Source organism: Squalius cephalus (assembly GCF_949319135.1).
Source record: "Squalius cephalus genome assembly, chromosome: 16".
NCBI lineage: Eukaryota > Metazoa > Chordata > Actinopteri > Cypriniformes > Leuciscidae > Squalius > Squalius cephalus.
This window is the reverse complement of record NC_137137.1, coordinates 29,079,721-29,098,282: the sequence shown is the minus strand read 5'-3', so window position 1 is coordinate 29,098,282 and position 18,562 is coordinate 29,079,721. Positions and strand designations below refer to the sequence as shown.

At 35.7% G+C, this 18,562-nt stretch overlaps 1 protein-coding gene across 2 annotated transcripts in view; it reads left to right on the top strand.

Moving 5' to 3' along the window:
• The first annotated feature begins 99 nt into the window (after positions 1-99).
• Positions 100-18,562, top strand: part of plch2a (phospholipase C, eta 2a) — a 154,883-nt gene continuing 136,420 nt past the window's right edge. The window contains exons 1-4 of one of the 2 annotated variants that reach the window (XM_079897716.1): positions 100-202; positions 3,232-3,304; positions 10,356-10,461; positions 11,583-12,083. In XM_079897716.1, the coding sequence (XP_079753842.1) occupies positions 11,912-12,083 (172 nt within the window). In that variant the 5' untranslated portion in view covers positions 100-202; positions 3,232-3,304; positions 10,356-10,461; positions 11,583-11,911. Of the gene's footprint in view, positions 203-3,231; positions 3,305-5,564; positions 5,776-10,355; positions 10,462-11,582; positions 12,084-18,562 lie in introns of those variants that run through there. The other variant, XM_079897715.1, reaches the window with a different exon arrangement.

Genomic DNA, 18,562 nt, shown 5'->3' with positions numbered 1-18,562 from the left:
GATTATGGTTCAAGTCTAAATGGTTCATCACCAGATAAGTGACGTCTCAAACGAATAAATAAATTAAACCAATCTTTTCTGGAAATGATTTACTACTTAGCATTCGAACGAGGAGGACATTCTGCTGTCGCGTGTAGCTAAATGCAGTGAACACCACATTGGAGAATACACATCTGAAACTGTGTAGAAGTTGAAGACATTCGTGAGTCTGTTTTTTTTTTATTCATTATGTTTTTTTATTTATTTATTTTAAATAGAGTTTGTGTAATTCCTGCACAATATATATATATATATATATATATATATATATATATATATATATATATATATATATATATATATATGATTGGGTTTTTAATGTATCATCATAGTAACAATATTTATTCCTACTTCACCCTCCATTAAAAAAAAAAAAATCAATAAAAAAAAAAAAATCACTATAAATATCAGCAAAATCTCCTTCAAGGAACAGACATTTCCAGAAAATCTGAGCTCACTAGAGGTAAAAAAATAAAAAAATAAAAATTCAGTCTGAAGAAAAAATGAACTTTAGAAATCTGACCCATACCTTCAAAACAGTTGACACGACAGGCAAGGGCGCCGTAAAGGGGTGGAAGGTTAGGACGATTCTAAGGGCCCAGGCTGATTTAGGGCCCAGAAGAGCAGACCCCCTTTTTCTTTTCTTATTTCTTTTCTCTTTTTTATACATACATTAAATGTGCTAGGGCCCCTCATGCACTAAATGTGTATTTTGTCCGTTTTGACCATAGATTTAATATTTAAAAAACAAATAATGTATTTACTGTTTCAGTCACACCCCTCCCCTTTACAATGGTTCATTCCACCTGCGCTGTCCGAGCTACGATCGCTAGTGTAACGTCTCTTGCTTATTGCACTTGCTATGATGCAGCGCAGACAGTGACACACGCAGGCGTGTCACGTCAAAAGTTAGGGCATCAAAAAAGGAAAGGAAAGAGAAGACAGAGAACGCCGAAGTCGACAGTATGTCACACAGTTTTTCAAAAAGAAAGGTAGCTTGCCCTATTCCTGTATTCCAAAACTTTCAGAGTTACTTATTTTTGTTGCTACATGACCTGCTTTTATCTAGCTAGCTTAGTAAAATAATTACTGAATTATGATTTACATCCAACAATAATAACATCTCTGGGTTATCATGTCTCTACACCATGTAAAAATAGCTCTAACGTTACACAGATTCAACGGCTCCCCCCCCGTGCGAAATTCGCGTCCGATATTTTAGCACGTTAAAAAATAAATACAACCTCGTTATGTCAATCACACTTGCACACTGCCTCCGAAACTTTCGTCCGTCAAAAAAATAAATAAAAAATAAATAAAATAAATCGGATCGGGTTCGATTTTCTGCGTTTTTCGCATCCTTAACAAGGGTTTGAATGGTGTTTTTTTACAGTCTATGGTTTTGACAGTTTAGAGCCACAGAATGACGGATACGAAAAGACGCATGCGAAAATTTCGGATTCAGTGTGCACGGACCTTCAGCCGAACAAGGTGAGCCTGAGCGCGAAACTTCACGAAGATTGAAGCCTCTCAACACGTCTTATCTACTGTGTTCGCCACATGATGATAACTTTACAAAACAAAAATTAATCTATACGCTTCAAAAATCACAAAATCAGTTTGCCGTGTGTGTCGTGTGTTCTGTGAAGTGACAGTGCTGCTGCTACGATCGATTATGTCAAACTTGACGTTCTTAATATGAATAAAATGCCCCAGAAAAAAATAATATAAAAAACTGAATAAAACATGTGTCTGTAGTAACCATTGGCTATAAGGAGTTTACAAAATAGATATTTTAATATTTTATATTATGAAAACTAAATAGGCCAATAGAAATAATATGGTTATTAGGCCTACGTGTGTATACAATTTTTTTTTTTTTTGTAGGCTTTGTACTCATCTTTAGACATTTTAACTACGCAATGTCCAAAGTATCTTTTTTAAAGTATACAGGGCATGTTTATTGGGTTAAATTTTATCTGTAAAAAATGTAGGGGGCCCAGAAATTTTGGTTTCCATAGGGCCCAGAATTTCTGGCGGCACCCCTGACGACAGGAATAGGCCTATTAGAATAATAATGTAGGCCTACTCAATACGCTATACAGTAAACAATGTTTAGGCCTATTGCATTTTTTATAACGCTAGTGATAGTTTACGAAGTGTCCTCCACAGAATACAAAAAATACAAAGGGTAATTGCAACTTTTTACCTCACAATTCTGACTTTTTTCTCAATTATTTTACATCTCGCAATTCTGACTTTTTGCCCTTCCGAATTACGAGAAATAGCCTAAACTCGCGAGGCTATAGTTGTGAGATAGGCCTATAAACTCGTAATTGCGAAAAAAAAAAAAAAAAAAAAAGTCAGAATTTAGAGATAAATTCGCAATTATCTTTCAAATTGATGCGTGGCATAAATATGTTACATATCTTAAAACATGGCTTATTATATGTTATAGGCCTACTAATTCACTGATGACCCAGCTATCATAGGATAAACAAATATCATGCATTAGCCTATCTCATTAATAAATATTGATATTTAGTAAAAAAAATAAAATAAATAAAAGTCACGAAATAGACATTGAAAATCACAGCTTATTCACACTTGACCTGAAACATCAAGTTGAGCAGTTTGCATTGCCATTAAAACTAACCAGTGCGATGTTGTAAATCAGAAATTTTGGCACATTTAGTATGTGTATTCTATGTATTGAGCAAATGTAGCCTACATAGGCTACTGCACAGTATGCATACACTGAGAGTAAGAGTTTTATGGTACTAGCTATTGACATTCCTAACACAGGCTGTGTCATCATCAATGATCATTTACAAAAATGAAATCCATTTATGATCTCTATATTATTTGCATAATTCTTCTGTATCCATGCACTTTCATTTGCTCTCTCTATTTAGCTGTGCACAAGTCAGCTCTTTTTACAAGGTTGTAAAACCTGTTTCTTTGTTACTCTAATGCGTTTTGATCAGTCCAAACCATTGAAATTCTTAACACACACGCTAAACAACTTTATTCAGCTCTTTCCTAAAGCTGATCACGAAACCCATTAAGGTCAGATTGCAGTCTTGCAGAAGGCTGTTTACTCACAGTGCAGTCAAGGGAGCACTCTACTGTTTACACTTGAGCAAGGGATGTCTTTCTTTCTCATTGAGACTCCCGTGTGACTTCTTGCAGGCAGAGGTGAGGTTGTGCAGAGGACAGCTGAGGAGACCTGATCGTGGATGGAGCAGCAATAGAGCCGCCTGAGGTAGGATGCTATGAATCATGGAATTAAGAGTCTGCTTGGTAATTTCATGTGCATAGAGATTCTAGGCTTCTATTAGGAATGCACAAGTGTTGTAGTAGCAGAGAACTCGCTTTAGTTTTTAGCCAGGCCTTGGATCTGGATGTATGAAGGTACTGCAGTGAACTTTTAGTAGGCCTGTACTTCAAATCGTAAAAGTATTTAAAATAAAATAAAAATCCTGTACTTGCAGATAATATCATATTTAATTAAATAAAACACCTTAAATAAAAGACTTAAGTGTACTCCCCTAAGAGAGACCTTACATGATTTTTTTTAACACACTTAAGTGCACTTTTAAAAAGTGAATAATGTCAAATGTTTACTTTAAAGTACATTGTTTCGATAAACTCTTGCGTGCTTTAAAGTACACTTATTATATACTACTAAAGCACATATTGCACATACTTGATTATACTTTTAACTGTAGTGTGTTGTTATTTAATATTATATTTAAATTTAATATATTTTAAATGTTTTAAATTGTAACTTCATCATTACAAATGTGTAATTGCAAATATATTTAAATACATGATACAAGTTTCAATAGAAATGACATTAAAGTATATTTAAGTTTACCATATATTCTTGTCAGTACACTTTAACCATATTTCAAAGATGATAGATGTAATTATGCAATTAAATATAAATATGTATTTATGTCCTGCTTAAGTGTTCAAAATGCACTCTAAAGTTCAGCTTATTGCATTTAATGTAAATTTAAACTATACTGCATTTTCATTTAATTGCAATTAACAAGCCATTATGTGATCAAAAATATTACATTCAGTTCGCACTTCTTTTAAGTATATTATTTCCATAATGAGTGTTATTTTTAAAAGTACTAAAGTGTACTTTTCTTTTACACAAGGGATTGTTGAATCATATAGAGTATAATCAAACATACATTTCTTTCTGTCAGACAGAAAGAAGTAGTTATTTGAACAACGTTGACAATACTGCAACATAATGTTCTTTGTGGAAAATATTATACACTTACACGCAGAATATATATATGTGTGTGTGTGTGTGTGTGTGTGTGTGTATATATATATATATATATATATAAATATTTATTTTTATTTATTTATTTTTTTTTTTTCTCTTGTATAATATAATTTTTATGGATAAATTACATGATTCAGGTACAACCTATGACAATAGCCTATAGGTGGCATAAGAAGTAGACATGCTGCTTTGCACCACTACTCGAGTTCTTACAAGGTCCAGTAAAATATCACACTTTGCTCATTTGGAAACATTTTTATTACATAATGGGCCAATAAAATATGAAATGGTGTTATGGGAAGTCACATCAAAGGACTTTGAACCCTTTTTGTGCCGATTTATGAATGCACAGAAGACAGCACCTGCTGGATGTGTTACTGTGAAAATGTGAAGACAATTTAAGCAATTGCTTTGTTGAGCACTGCACACTTGGTTGCTTCTATTAAAGAATCCCATAGAGCAAGATTAGTCATTACATTCATATTACCATGGTTGCATAACATCATTTAATGTGTTTAGAAAGTAACTGATTTACCTTTAACCCATTTACCTGGCCAATCTGAAACACGTCTCTACACACAAAATGACGGGATTTTAAAAGTTGCAACACCTTTCTGCTGTTTGCTAATGCCATACAATATAGAGAGAGTTCAAAAACCTAAACGTACTGTAAATGACTGAAATATAATACAAAACAGTTACAATTTTCCCCCTTTTAGACATTCTGTTGACTATAAGTAACGTTGCACCTACATGTCAACTACCAGTCATTAGAGCATTAGTAGAGTATTAGTAGACTGTTAAGGTGACAGTTAGTAGAATAAGTTGACATGCACTTGCAAAGTTACTTCTAGTCAGTGGAATGTTTGTTGGGGAGCATCAAAATAAAGTGTTAACAGATATTAAGCAGACAGTCTACTAATACTCTAATGAGAGTTGGTGCAATGTCACTTATAGTCAACACAATGTCTAAAGGACACCATCAAAATAGAGTGTTACCATGATTCAAACTCAATTCAAGATGATTTAAACAACAAAATAAAATGCTGATATGAGAATAAACTTCCTTTAAAACTTGCAGACAATATGTCTATTTCCCATACACTGTAGTCGTCTGCACTCCACCCCATATCCCGCCCACCTGTGCAAAGACTCCTCTGCCTTTACTTGTCCAATTTCGACGCAGGGAAAACTGTTGCTCCATAAGGGAACACCCACTGTGTACAAAGAGCTTTCAAATGACAACTTCCTTTACCTGCAGTATGGGTCTGTGTGCCTGAAGCTTTTTGCCTGCAATAAAAAAGGCTTATTCTTTGTACAAAAGAAGATCAGAGCTGTTAAACAAGTGCCTGGAGAAGTGTTTCACTCACTATCACATCATCTGTGAACTACCTGCTTCTGCTCCTACAAGACCCACTTTCACAAAGGTAACGTGAGACTTGCAATACTTTCACAGTTTACTTATTCTTTTCAACATTTAGTAGGAGATTTTACTCGGGCGAGTTTACTCAGAAAAGATTTTCTGGCGCATGTCTGCGTAGATGTAGAACTGTGGATGAAAGATTGGAAAGTTTGTTGCTTAGTTTCACTTGGGCTTTTTTTTTTTCTCTGGGAGTTTTGTATTCTGAAACTCAACACTTCTCATCTGGGTGCTCAGGTAGAAAGAATGAAAAGAAAGAAAGACACGATAAACTGTTGGTGTGTTTTCTGTGATTGTGATGTGACATTGTGCGAGTTAATCTCACAAAAACATGTCCAGGTTACATTTTTCCCCAAAATCAGAAGTAAAGTGAAATTATATTTTCTATAAAGAAATAGTTTGTTACTTTTTTTTGCATTGTATCATCATTTTCATGACATTTCAGCACATTTCTCCTGACAAATTCTCATTCACGTAAAAAATGTTTATGTTATGTATGCTAATTTATAATATTATCAATGATTATTCTCCTTAGACTCTCATTACTGTAATACTATAATTTTGGTTACACTTTATTTTAAGGTGTCAGTGTAATTATATATTTAAGCACTGAGTAATATTAAACAACTACATGTAGGCTACTTACTATAGAGTTAGGGCATGTAATTATGCATAATTTACTGTTATATGGTAAGTACAGTACATGTAACATATGTAACAAGGACACTGTAAAATAGTGTTACCATCATTTTTATTATATATTCATTACAAATTAAAAAAATATATATAAAGGAATTCACTGTACTGTAATAAGAATGCACTTTTTCTTACACTATAGAGAATTTTTTGGAAAAATATGTTATTTTTAATGTAATATTATCACAAGTTTCCTGCGATTCCTCTATATAAACAGTTTTTCCAGCATACTCATTGGAGAAACCTGATTTAATCTGTGTCTGTTACACTTGGTCTGTGCTTCAGGCTAAACATGAATCAGGCAGCCATAAATTAAAACCTAACCGGTGTACTTAGGCAGGGAACACCCTTCTATCTATGTCATTTCAGATGTTTATGTGCAATGATTATAATTCATCTGAGTCACTTTAGTTCCATTTAAAGTAGATTTTGTTTGTCATTGTGGATGACACAGTTATGCTCCCTGTTTCCTTTGGAAATCTCAACCCAAACACTGCGATGTAGGACGTCTTGTGAGTTGCAGTGCGAACTGGTTGAAACTGAAATAAAAGGTCTATTGTGTCATTCTCTCTGTGTAGTGGGGAGAAACTGAGCGATCGACGCCACGGTCACCGGCCTGCCAGCTGGTACGCCATTAGCTTGTCAACACACACATCTGCTATTTGCCGTGCACCATCTCTGATCTATTTTTCCGTATGGACAACAGGAAAAGAAAGAAAAACAACTAGAAACCAGTAGAGTTTTACAGACGTTTGGCTTTCAGTTACTGGAATGTTGTTTGTGCTGTGATGGTGTGTGTTTGGTTCAGCCAGATTGGCCAGATCTCATGTTACGTTGAGGATTGAGTGCATTGTGTTGAGTGCAGGCTTGTTCTCGGGGGATGTTAAGATCAACCATGTGTCTTTGTTATTGCTTCACAAAAATGGCTTCACTTATCTGAAAGCAAATGATCTGCACGTTTGATTGATAATGACACTCTTTTTGTTTTTCTTATATTATGTTGAAGGGAAGGAAATTAAAGACAAACATTTGCATACTCACTGTGTTTCCTGTCAGTGTTGGACTCAGGTTGAACACACAATGGCTTTTGTGTGTCTTTCAGTAGCAGATTTAAAGAGGTGCCAGCGTCCGAATAGATGTTTTGTGAGGCAATACATCTTCCTTTATACTTCCTATAAAACTATGGGTTCAATTGTCTCTGCCTCTGCTTTGAACCTGGAGTGAATGAGAGAGTCTGTAAACAGTGCTTCTGATTCATTCCAATCTCTGACCTATTTCAGTCATTAATCTTCAGATACCTTTGATGTCACATTAATATTGAATAGTAACGAACAGGTTACATTTCAACAAGTATTTCATTTGAAGCATTTATTGTGACATTAATTTTGTGATCATTACTGTAATTTGTCCAGGAGGTGATTCTCATTAGACTCTTATTAATGCAATGCTCTACTGTAATATAATCTTTTAGCATTTGATTAGCATTTGTATTTTTTCATTTCTTTATGCAAAATATAATTTCTTACATATGGCTGGAATAAAGTAGAATCTGCACACCAAATCACAAATTAAGTCAGTTCAAAAATATTGTAAGAAAAAAAAGAGTCCACAATCCAGGTTTACTGAAGAAATTAATCAAATTTACACAAAAATTACCACAAGTACAACTTCTCTTGACTTACTTGTTTTGAAGCAACGTACCTAATAATTATTTACAACATATAATTTGGAACAGGTGAATGAGATTCACCCGTACTGTATTACATTAGTCAAGTCAAGTCAATTTAGCGCTTTAACAATATAGATTGTTTCAAAGCAGCTTTACAGGGATAATAGGAAATTAAAGTAACAGAGATTGTTTTGGCTTTGCAGCAGCTCCTAGAATAAATATATTATCCAGCTAAAGTTATTAGACAATATTTATGTCTATTTATATAGTGCATTTAAGATATTTGTAATGCATGACAATGACATAATGCCCTATAATATAGTTTAATATGTTGTATATTCTTGTGAAAGAGTATAGTGCATTATAATATAATGTAACAATTACAATTAATTGTTTATGTGTCACAGTAATAATGCATTATACTCTCAAGGTGTAGTCATGAATATAAGTATTATAGAGTTTTATAGCTGGTTGTTTTTCATAGAAAGACATCATGCTTTACAGTTTATTAAAAAAAATGCATGCAGTAAATCTTATAATGCTTCAAATGTCGTTGATTATCGCAAACAATAATTTGTCAAAAACAACAACAACATTATATACAGGTATCAAGTGAAGCGTTTTCAAATAGACATCCATTGTTTTGTCTTCTGAGGAATTTAAGCCAGACAGATTTGTTTTAGCTGAGACTGGGATGTTTTAGAGGGGGAGGGGATTGGTTTTTTAACCCCTCTCATCGTCTTATCTGTTACCTGAGGCCAGGTGTTACTTTGCTGACACGTCCAGTCCTGCATCCTCAGGTATCAACATGTCACGTCAAACACAACAAGCACTCGAAGTGAACATTCAAGCCATTGTTCAGGTTAGCAGGCAGTTGACATGTCTCTAGCACAGCTCCAGGTTGATGCTGCACATTGGTGGTGGTTGAGGAGGGTTCCCCCTTCCATGTAGAGCGCTTTGAGTGCAGAGAAAAGCGCTGTATAAATGTAACAAATTATTATTATCATTAAAGTCCCACTCCTGACAGATTGGAGAGTGGAATTCAGAAAGAGGTCCTGTAAGAGATCAGCAATGATTACAAAGGGAGTGTTCAATTGTTGTTTCTCTCTTGAAGTATAAGACTTCATTGGCAGCCACGCAAAAATGAAAGATAAGACTTGAGTGATTACATCATTTGTTTTTCATCCCTACAGTAATATGAAAGTTTCCATGCTCATATGTATGTGTTTCTGTGACATGGTATCATTGTAGTACTTGGATGAGGTACCAAGATAATACTGTGTTTTTTAACATCGTTTTGTCGGGGTGGTGGAGGTCAACAATGTTAATAACATGTTCTTTAGGATATGGTCAGTGCTCGAAGTGCTTGAAGGCTGGTACGCACCACAGTTTCGGCACTTCTATATATCAGCGTATACCCTTACTTTTTCTTGCGTACCAGCATTTCTCACGTTACAGATGGAAATCTGTCAATAAAATCTGTCAACAACTGTCTCATAAAATTTGTTTCTAAATGCTCAAATCATGACAAAAAAAACCCACTGAATTTTTCAGGCTGGACCTGCCAATGCGCATATGCAGTCATAAGCGCACATGCACTACTCAGAAAACTGACTGTTTCTGTAATAACGGAGCTTCTAAATGCAGCTTCAGTGGCGCAATGAATTTACCAATTGGCGATTGGCTATTTTATGAAGAAGGCGGGACTTATTCTGCCATATTGTGCATTGTACTTTCTCTATTCATAGTAATATGAGTGCACGCCTTTGTATATCTAAAAGGCTTTGGTATAAGTCAGTTCTTTGGTATAAATCAGTACTATTAAAGGACCATCTAATATAACCATTGTACCATGGTACCAGCACGCACACTGCTTTTTATAAGGTATTTTAAAACTCACATTATTAAGAATAGCATTGGGGCAGTCGTGGCCTGGTTAGAGAGTCAGACTGGTAACCCGAAGGTTACGGGTTCGAGTCTTAATACCAGGAGGAAATGACAAGCAAGGCAACCTAACAAAAATGGCTGCCGACTGCTCCGGGTGTGTGTGTCCAAGGTTTGCGGTCTATGTGTTCACTACTCACTGCTTCTAATGTGCACTAACTTGAATAGGTTAAATGCAGAGGACAAATTTCAAGTATGGGTTACCATACTTGGCCTTCACATCATGTCACTTTCACTTGAAAATCCACCCATTTTCAAAACTGCTTTATCCTCTACAGGGTCGCAAAGATGCTGGAGTCTTCCCTAGCATCTCGGGCCGCAAGTGCGGAACATCATGAACGGATGGCCAGTCTATCGCAGACATTCAAAATCTTTTTATTTAAGGTTGAGAACAAATTCTAGTACATTGCTGTTGAGGCTCTAAGCTTAAGTGCATGTTTAAAAGCAGTCACAACTGATGCCATTGTCCTCAAGGTTTTCCTTAAGTTTGTCAAAATCCTATACTCGATGACTGTTTCACTCTCACACATTAGGGGCTTTCGCACCGGAGGAATCTTTCCATAGTTCCTAGAACCATTGGAGGAAGTACCTAGACTTTGGCTTGTTCGCCCCGCAGGAACTAGGAACGATTTTAGATTTAGGATCTCCTTTCGGAGGAACTAATTTAGCTCCTACTTCAGAGTAGGGTCTAAATCAGCACAGTAAGAACTATCAGTGACGTTAGTATACGCTGATTGGCAGAGCACATGCGAAACACCGCCATTTTTGAAATAAAAAAGCAATGTAAACACACAGATTATAGCCTATATATCTACTCCACAAACTAACTCTACGAACATGGAAAACAGTGATAGATGGACTTCTCAACCTCTATGAAACGTCAACCTCTACGGCGTCAAAATAAAAGTCACAACAACAAGCACGGCTTACGTCACTTCAGAGTTCCTACTGGCGGTGCGAATGCAACCAGGAAAACGTTCCTACGGGAACTATTAGTTCTTGGGGAACCATCCTGGTGGCTAGTTCCTAGAACTACCTGTTGCGAAAGCCCCAATCAGTAAGCTCAAAGACGATTGGTCAAAACAGAGTAATTAATCGAAAAATGTATTGGTTGAAATCATTAATGCATGTCATGTTTGTTTAATTAAGCACAAAAAAAATTTTGTTGGGTATTTTTATGGTGATAGTGTTGTATTTGTTAATGTTATTCAAAATCACATTCCTTGTTTATGATATTATTAGATAGTGTTTTTGCAAGTGCACTGTTAAAAAACAATTTTTCAAAATAAAATAGAAATGATTAGACTACGTTTTACAAGAAAATGATATTTCAGGTGTTTTACTTCAAAATTTCATGTTTAATTCGATGTGTTACTTGTTTCTTTTGGAATTATTTGAGGTTTTTTTTTTCAAAGGAAATCCTTAATTTTTCATTGTATAAGAAGTACATGTTCATACAATGTTTGAGTAATTTGTAAAGCCTTGTATTTGCCCTTTGTTAACAGGTGTGCATCCCGCTGCAGGTGTGGTTTTGTTCCAGGCCATCAGTACACTGACCTCGTCCTGTCTGAAGGTCAATTACTGGCTGTGGAGCTTCTTCAGATGGTTGTACCTCCAACCCTAATCACTCTCAAACCCAGACGTCCCACCAGCTGACTCTGCCTGAACGTCTGCTAAACTGCCTGCTGTACACTGGAAACCAGGAGGAGAAGAGCACCATTGGGAAACAACAGACAGCTTTTTTCAGGAATTTGTCGAACCTAAATCATACATGACTGTTCCTGGGGTTGTTTAATGGTTTTGGATTCCCTTTGAATTAAAGAAACTAAGCAATATGGATACAGTATCTCTGAACACCTCCCTGTTCTCTGGCAGTCAGAGCATCAGTACGGATTCTCCCAGTTTGTCCATGAGATCTTTAGGTTTCACCAATGACACGGATTCTTCCCTCAGCAGCACACTCTTACACTGGAACTTCTTTCTGGCTGGCAACTACATCAGTGTGGGTGAGTTCTTTTTATAAAGTTAGGAAGGAAGGAAAAGTTCACCCAAAAACATAAAAGTCCATATCCGGTCATTCTAAGCCATTTTGTTGGAGGAACATGAGTAGACTTTTTCATAAAACAACTTTTAATAGTGACCATGTCTGTCATAACGAAAAAGTCCCTGAAGCTTGCGTCTAACCCCCCATGTTCAGATTCAAAGATGACGTATCTGCATCATTTACATCGAATTTAATCATTTAAGTCAGTTACGAGTACGACAGACCTTTTATTTTTTTGGTGAACAATTCCGTTAATATCGCTGAGTGGCTGTTTGCTGTGCTCTTGTAAGGATCAATATTTGCATGAAGGAATACTTTCAAACTCCAAGCATATTTTGGAATGTTTGGAGATTTTGAGTTTAATTTGTTAGAGAGATTTGTTCCATAATATTTGTAGCTAAAGTCAATAATATTTCAAGACTGAACAAATTAATCGCAGAGCTCTATCCAGACTTCTTTTAATCCAGACTCAAAGAAAACATGTTGTACTGTCATTTTTCCTGCTGGTAAAAGATGTACAACATCTCCTGACTCACCATGTGTGATGATCCCCCTTAATGAATCACTTATTGTTCACAAAGCTCCTGAAATGTATGTGTATGATGGCTGTTTTACAGTGCAGTGATCAGTTTATTGGCTGTGTCTGACTCTTTCATGTATGTGAGGTTATCTCTCGAATCACTGTCTAATCGCATAGCACAAAGTCTAGATCAAATTAAACGGCTGGTGCTGCAGACAATTCGCTGACATTCAGCTTGCTTCTTGTGTTTTGTGGTTTGTGTAAAGCCCCAATGGCATTGATCTTTCTCTAACACTGAAACATTAGAACATTATTTTTAGATCTCACATTTTGATCTTAAAAAGATTATTTATACACATAATATACACCATTTATGCTACAAATTATTATATTAATCTAAAAAATAACTTTTTGTTATTTAACCAGTAGAATGTTTTGTTCAAGACTTCCATTGTAAGTTCATTATTCAAAATGTCATATTTGTTTACTTTTACAAATCAAAATTCCTTTAGTTTCACTTAATCCAGTATCAAATTTCCGAGGTCAGTATTTGAGTTAATTCTGTTAAAGTGTTTTATACTCTTTGTTAAGTGCTACATTGACAAATCTCTTGTGATGCTAATTTCCACAATCACAGACATGTACATGTAAATGCTGGGAATCTAATTATGTGAACATTTCTCATGGATTTATTTAAGCTTGCATGTCTTTTCTGTCTCAATAAGGGCAATTACTGGTAATTACTTGTTGAAGGAGATTAACACATAAAAACAATTTGCAACATCAACTGGATTCCATAACATTTACATAGCAACATGTTTCAATTAAAGGTCAGTTTAAAGCTGTCTTGATTTGATTTTGATAGCATGCTGCTTTACTATTTCTTTTAAATGAATTCATCCTCATTTGTTCCGACTGGTCGGATTATTTAACGGATCTCCTCACGGCTGTGTGAGCATTAGAGAATTCCCCTCACACAGATCTTACTCTACATAGCTCATTTCCTTGAAGGAATTCAAAGTTGGGTTCAATAGTGTTGTGCCACATTCAGAACTCAGTTGAGAATGGAATCTCAATTTAATTCCAAAGCAATTTGAACTAAAGGATAAGCTAATGTGTTATATCGTTGTATTTTATTGAATTGAATATTTTCTTATCATTGTGGAACAACACTTTATTACATTCATTTACCCTGCAGTCCAGAGGCAAACAGCATGAAGCAGACTTGCATAATTAATTGCATTAATAATGATATAATTATTTAAGGTTTCTTTCAAAACTTGTTTGAATAATGAAATACATTTTGAATTCCTGTAGATTGCAATTCAGTGAATTCTGCTTGTCATCCCAATTCCAATTCCAATTCAACATCCTGTCTATTGTTGCCAATTTAATATAATTTGAATTAACCAACCACTATCGCTGGTTTCTGCTTCTTCTTTGGGTCTGTTTACATGATTTTCAGGATTTCAGGATTTTCAACTAAAAACGTAAAACTTTTTATGCGTTTTGGCCGCTCGTTTACACAACAACGGCGTTTTGGGTGGCTGAAAACGCAAACTTTTGAAAACGGGTTTCAAAGTGCATGTTTCTGAAAACTGTCTCCATGTAAACTACAAAAATGCAAATCTCCGAAAACGATGACGTCATGCACATGCGTATTACGTGTTCAATCTACAGTGTTTCATCGTCAGCTAGTGGCCTGGCAACAGAATACAGCATTTTCAGTCGTTTTCATGGATCCTTGTGAATGGGGATCGTTTGGACAAAGGTGTCCTCTTTATGCGGAAAACTCGTTTTATGCATATCGTTGTCGTGTAAACGTACCCTTAGCTTGTTTTCGGACCCAGAGATTCTGTACTCTTTCAGAAGATGTGTAATAGGGCCCCCTAGCATATAACAGAGAAGACATGAATTGCTGGAAAATTCCGTCAATGGCAGGGAAACAGTTAATCGGGGATTCATCTAGTCCAAGTGTTTAACATCATAAGATCATCTGTTATCATTTGTTACACTCTTACCAACGGTAACTTGCCAGGACATGTTCTATGTGAAGGATAATGTCAGTTATAAAAGTTTCCTATTATCGAAGCTCCTTATCTTTGTACAAAAGCACCTTTTAAGTTTTCTGCTTGGGTGGACTCTTTAGTTCACTTCCAAACCTGTCAAACTTTCCACTTTCCTATTCCACCGGCAACTTGTTCCGACAGGCCACTGTCAGAGGCCCATCGAAACGACAACTACAAAAGCACACAAAACCATCGGCCCCATTTATCATCATCATCATCTCCTGACAGCTGTTACAGACTCCCAACGGCCGTCACACACTCACACATTGATTGCTCACTGGGCTTTGTGATACTTTCTGTTAGGACACATTTTATTTCCAGCTAGGACGTATACAGTACTTTGATGCACACTGTACGTCACACATCATTACACACAACATATTTACACAATACTGAATGTAAAGGCTCTTTGCAGATTTTACAAGTTGGAAAAACAGTGTTTTTGGTTCCTCTTCATGAGGTATTATCATGAGGTATTTTGATTTTGAGCTGATGCCTTCTCTTATTATCCAATAGAGGGCAGAATTAGTCCTTTTGTGGTCTTAATGTTATGTTCAGAATGGCCCACTATCATACTACTCTTACTATTTCTGGAGTATTCACTATATACTGTAATACATTGTGCATATTATGTGAAATTTGTGTATGCATATAGAATATGACCTACCGCTTTTGCCACATTGTGCAGCATATGAACAGAGCACTGCTTGAGATTCCTATCTTTCATCTTGATCTTCCATTTCAGCATAATGAATGAACTGGGTGTGTTTTCTTGACCCTTTATTTGAATGTAAAAGATATAATATAACTGTTTATTTTTTTCCGATATTACATGAACTTAACGTGGCTTGCTGAATTCAACGTGCAATGTAACAAAGTCATGTTTAGTGTCGCATAATACGTGCGGTTTTGCACTTTTTTGCGTTTTTTAACATCGTGAGACATTTGTGCAATAAACTACAGAAAAACTGCAGTGTTTCGCTGCAGAATCTTCCCATGACAATACACTGTTTATTGAATTACTAGTCATATTTATTTATGCTAGTTACAATATTTAAATTCCTATCAAAATCTCTAAAACTCATAGTGTCATAGTACCTGTGTCTATAGAGATCAGCAACATAATGAATCACTTTTTACTGAATCTCTCACATATTGATTGGCACTTATAGCTGTTCTGAGCCTTTAAGCCACACTCACTTACATGACTTCCCGTGTAAATCGGTTTTATTTCAGCGGCGCTGTTTAGATATTGAATAGCATATCTCTGGGTGTTCCATTGCCAATCCACTCTGAAAGTCATTATTAAGCAATAATTCTTTAACTTAATACATACCAAAATACTTAAGAGCATATCAGTATCCGAGCCACTCTACTATTCACAGCTGAATATAATGAACTGCTTTTGAAATTTGTTTGGGGTGGGGGGTTTGGATGTGTTTCTGGTTGTCCTTGTTAAATAATTTGATGCTATCCCTCATTTGTCATCCTCCTTCAAGAAAAAAAGCATGTGAAATGGTTTACACATGTCCCTCGTGGATCAGTATAATCAGGTACACCTTGTTATTTCTTTCCCTCTCTGTGATTTTGCCTGTTTACTTTTTTTTTTCTTTTTTTTTTTTACAAAGGACCATCTTCATATTGATGGGCTTGATTACTCAGGAAACAATTTTGCTTGCCTCCATAATCAAAAAAATCTGAAAAAGGCTTTGATGGTTATTTATGTAGCGCACAGCCTGAATAATCACAAAGCTAAAGTAGGCCACTGATTTTCCCAGACTCACGTGCCCTCAATCTAGTCAACAAAGCCAAAAACACCTCCCCTCCCCGCAGTATTATTAAAATAAAGCACTGCTTTCCTGAACAACACTTATTAATATTAATGTACAAAGAGAACGTGTCCTTGACCTTTCCTTTTGTACACATCCGTTCAAAAGTTAAGGCTGGTAAGACTTTTTTATCTTTTTTGAAAGAAGTCTCTTTATGTTCCAATGCTGCATTTATTTGATCAAAATAGTACTATAGTGAAATATTATTACAATTTAAAATAGCTGTTATGTATTTTAATTTATTTTATAGGGATGCACAATATATAATCCAGACGGCCACCATATTGGTATCGGCAAATATATGTTAATTTTTTTATTTTATTGGCCCGATAAGAAAATGTAATAATTGATTATTTCCTTCAGCTGAGACACTTCAGATGTGCACTTTCGCTGTATATATATATTTTATGTACTTGCGTAAACTATGTATCTCATAAAGATGCAGCTCATCTGACTCTGTTCAACTTGGTTATAGAAGTTATTTCAGGATAACGTGCAGGGCAAATAAATTGAATTTTACAAAAAAACACCAATTTCACAGTTTATAGTTTTTCTCATCTGTGGCAAAGATCTTCTCATTTATCTGTTGTTTGGATCCCCTTCACTGGCTTTTTTCTCTAAACCCACCATGCTCATCATTAAATTGGGTTTGTTTGTATCACGTCTGCAGATTTGCTGGACTCTGCTAGAAGATTTTGAACTGCATTCCTCTTACTAAAAGAAGACAGTAGGCTATAATATTTAAGAATTTGGCTTGTTTGCATGTGGCTAAATCTTTGGCAGTGTTAGGGGATTTTAAAGGGGTGGTTGATTATGATTTCACTTTTCTAACTTTAGTTAGTGTGTAATGTTGCTGTTTGAGCATACACAACATCTGCAAAGTTACAACGCTCAAAGTGCAAAGCAAAGGGAGATATTTGCTTTTAAAGAAATCGTTTTTTAAGCACTTCAACAAATGACAGATAGGGACTACACAACATTCCTCCCGGGTTAGTGACATCACTAACCCTAAAATTTACATAAACCCCGCCCCCAGAACACAATTTATAGATTATCAAGACAGAAAAAGGACACAAGCTCCGCCCTCTGCGCTAGGAGCAGCAGCTCATTTGCATTTAAAGGGACAGACACAAAAACGGTGCATTTTTACTCACTCTCAAAAAGTGACGATTTTAACATGCTATATAAAAATATCTGTGGGGTATTTTGAGCTAAAATGTCACATACACACTCTGGGGACATCAGTTATTTATTTTACATCTTGTGAAAAAGGCATTATATCACCCCTTTTAAAGTTTTTGAACTCTCTTAATCAATATTGTAAGGTTTCTAGTCAGATACAGAATAAAGTACCCATGTTCTGTTAGCCAATGAAATTTCTTTGTAATCAGAGTTGGATTTGAATGGGGGGTAGAATTGGGCAGAATCTGACAAAGCTGTTAGGTTCCATCATGTAATACAAACATGTAGAAAGCTAAATGTGATTTACAATGAGTTCCCACATTAAAGATCCCTGTGTGTGCTGACGTGGTTGTGTCTATACATGTGTTTAGTTGTGTTGGTGCTACTCTGAAGAGCTTCAGGAATGGAATAATTGTTCAGTTGCTTATCACTGAGCGCACATGCTGTGTAAGTTATCACCACTCATGCACTTATAGTTGTGCTGAGCAAGAGAATCAACAGGCTTCAATGGCTCTCTTAAGGAAGCCATCAGGGCTAATCAGGATGATGTGAAAGGCCATCATTGTAAATCCACAGCCATTTTCCTCCCATAAATAGCCGTGCTTTATGTGTTTATGTGCTGCACTAAAAGGCACATTAAGGCAGAAATGTACTGCTATAAGATACGGATATGTTGGCTTAATAGCTTACTTCTGTCATGAGGTTTTAAGCAAGTACTTCAGGGAGGGTTCTCTAATGTTCCTACTTTGATTTTTCTACTAGTTTCTAACCACTGTGACACACTGCTTTGCAGAAAGCTTTTCTTTTTCGGAAGGATTGGAACAAAAGCCTCTGAGTCTAT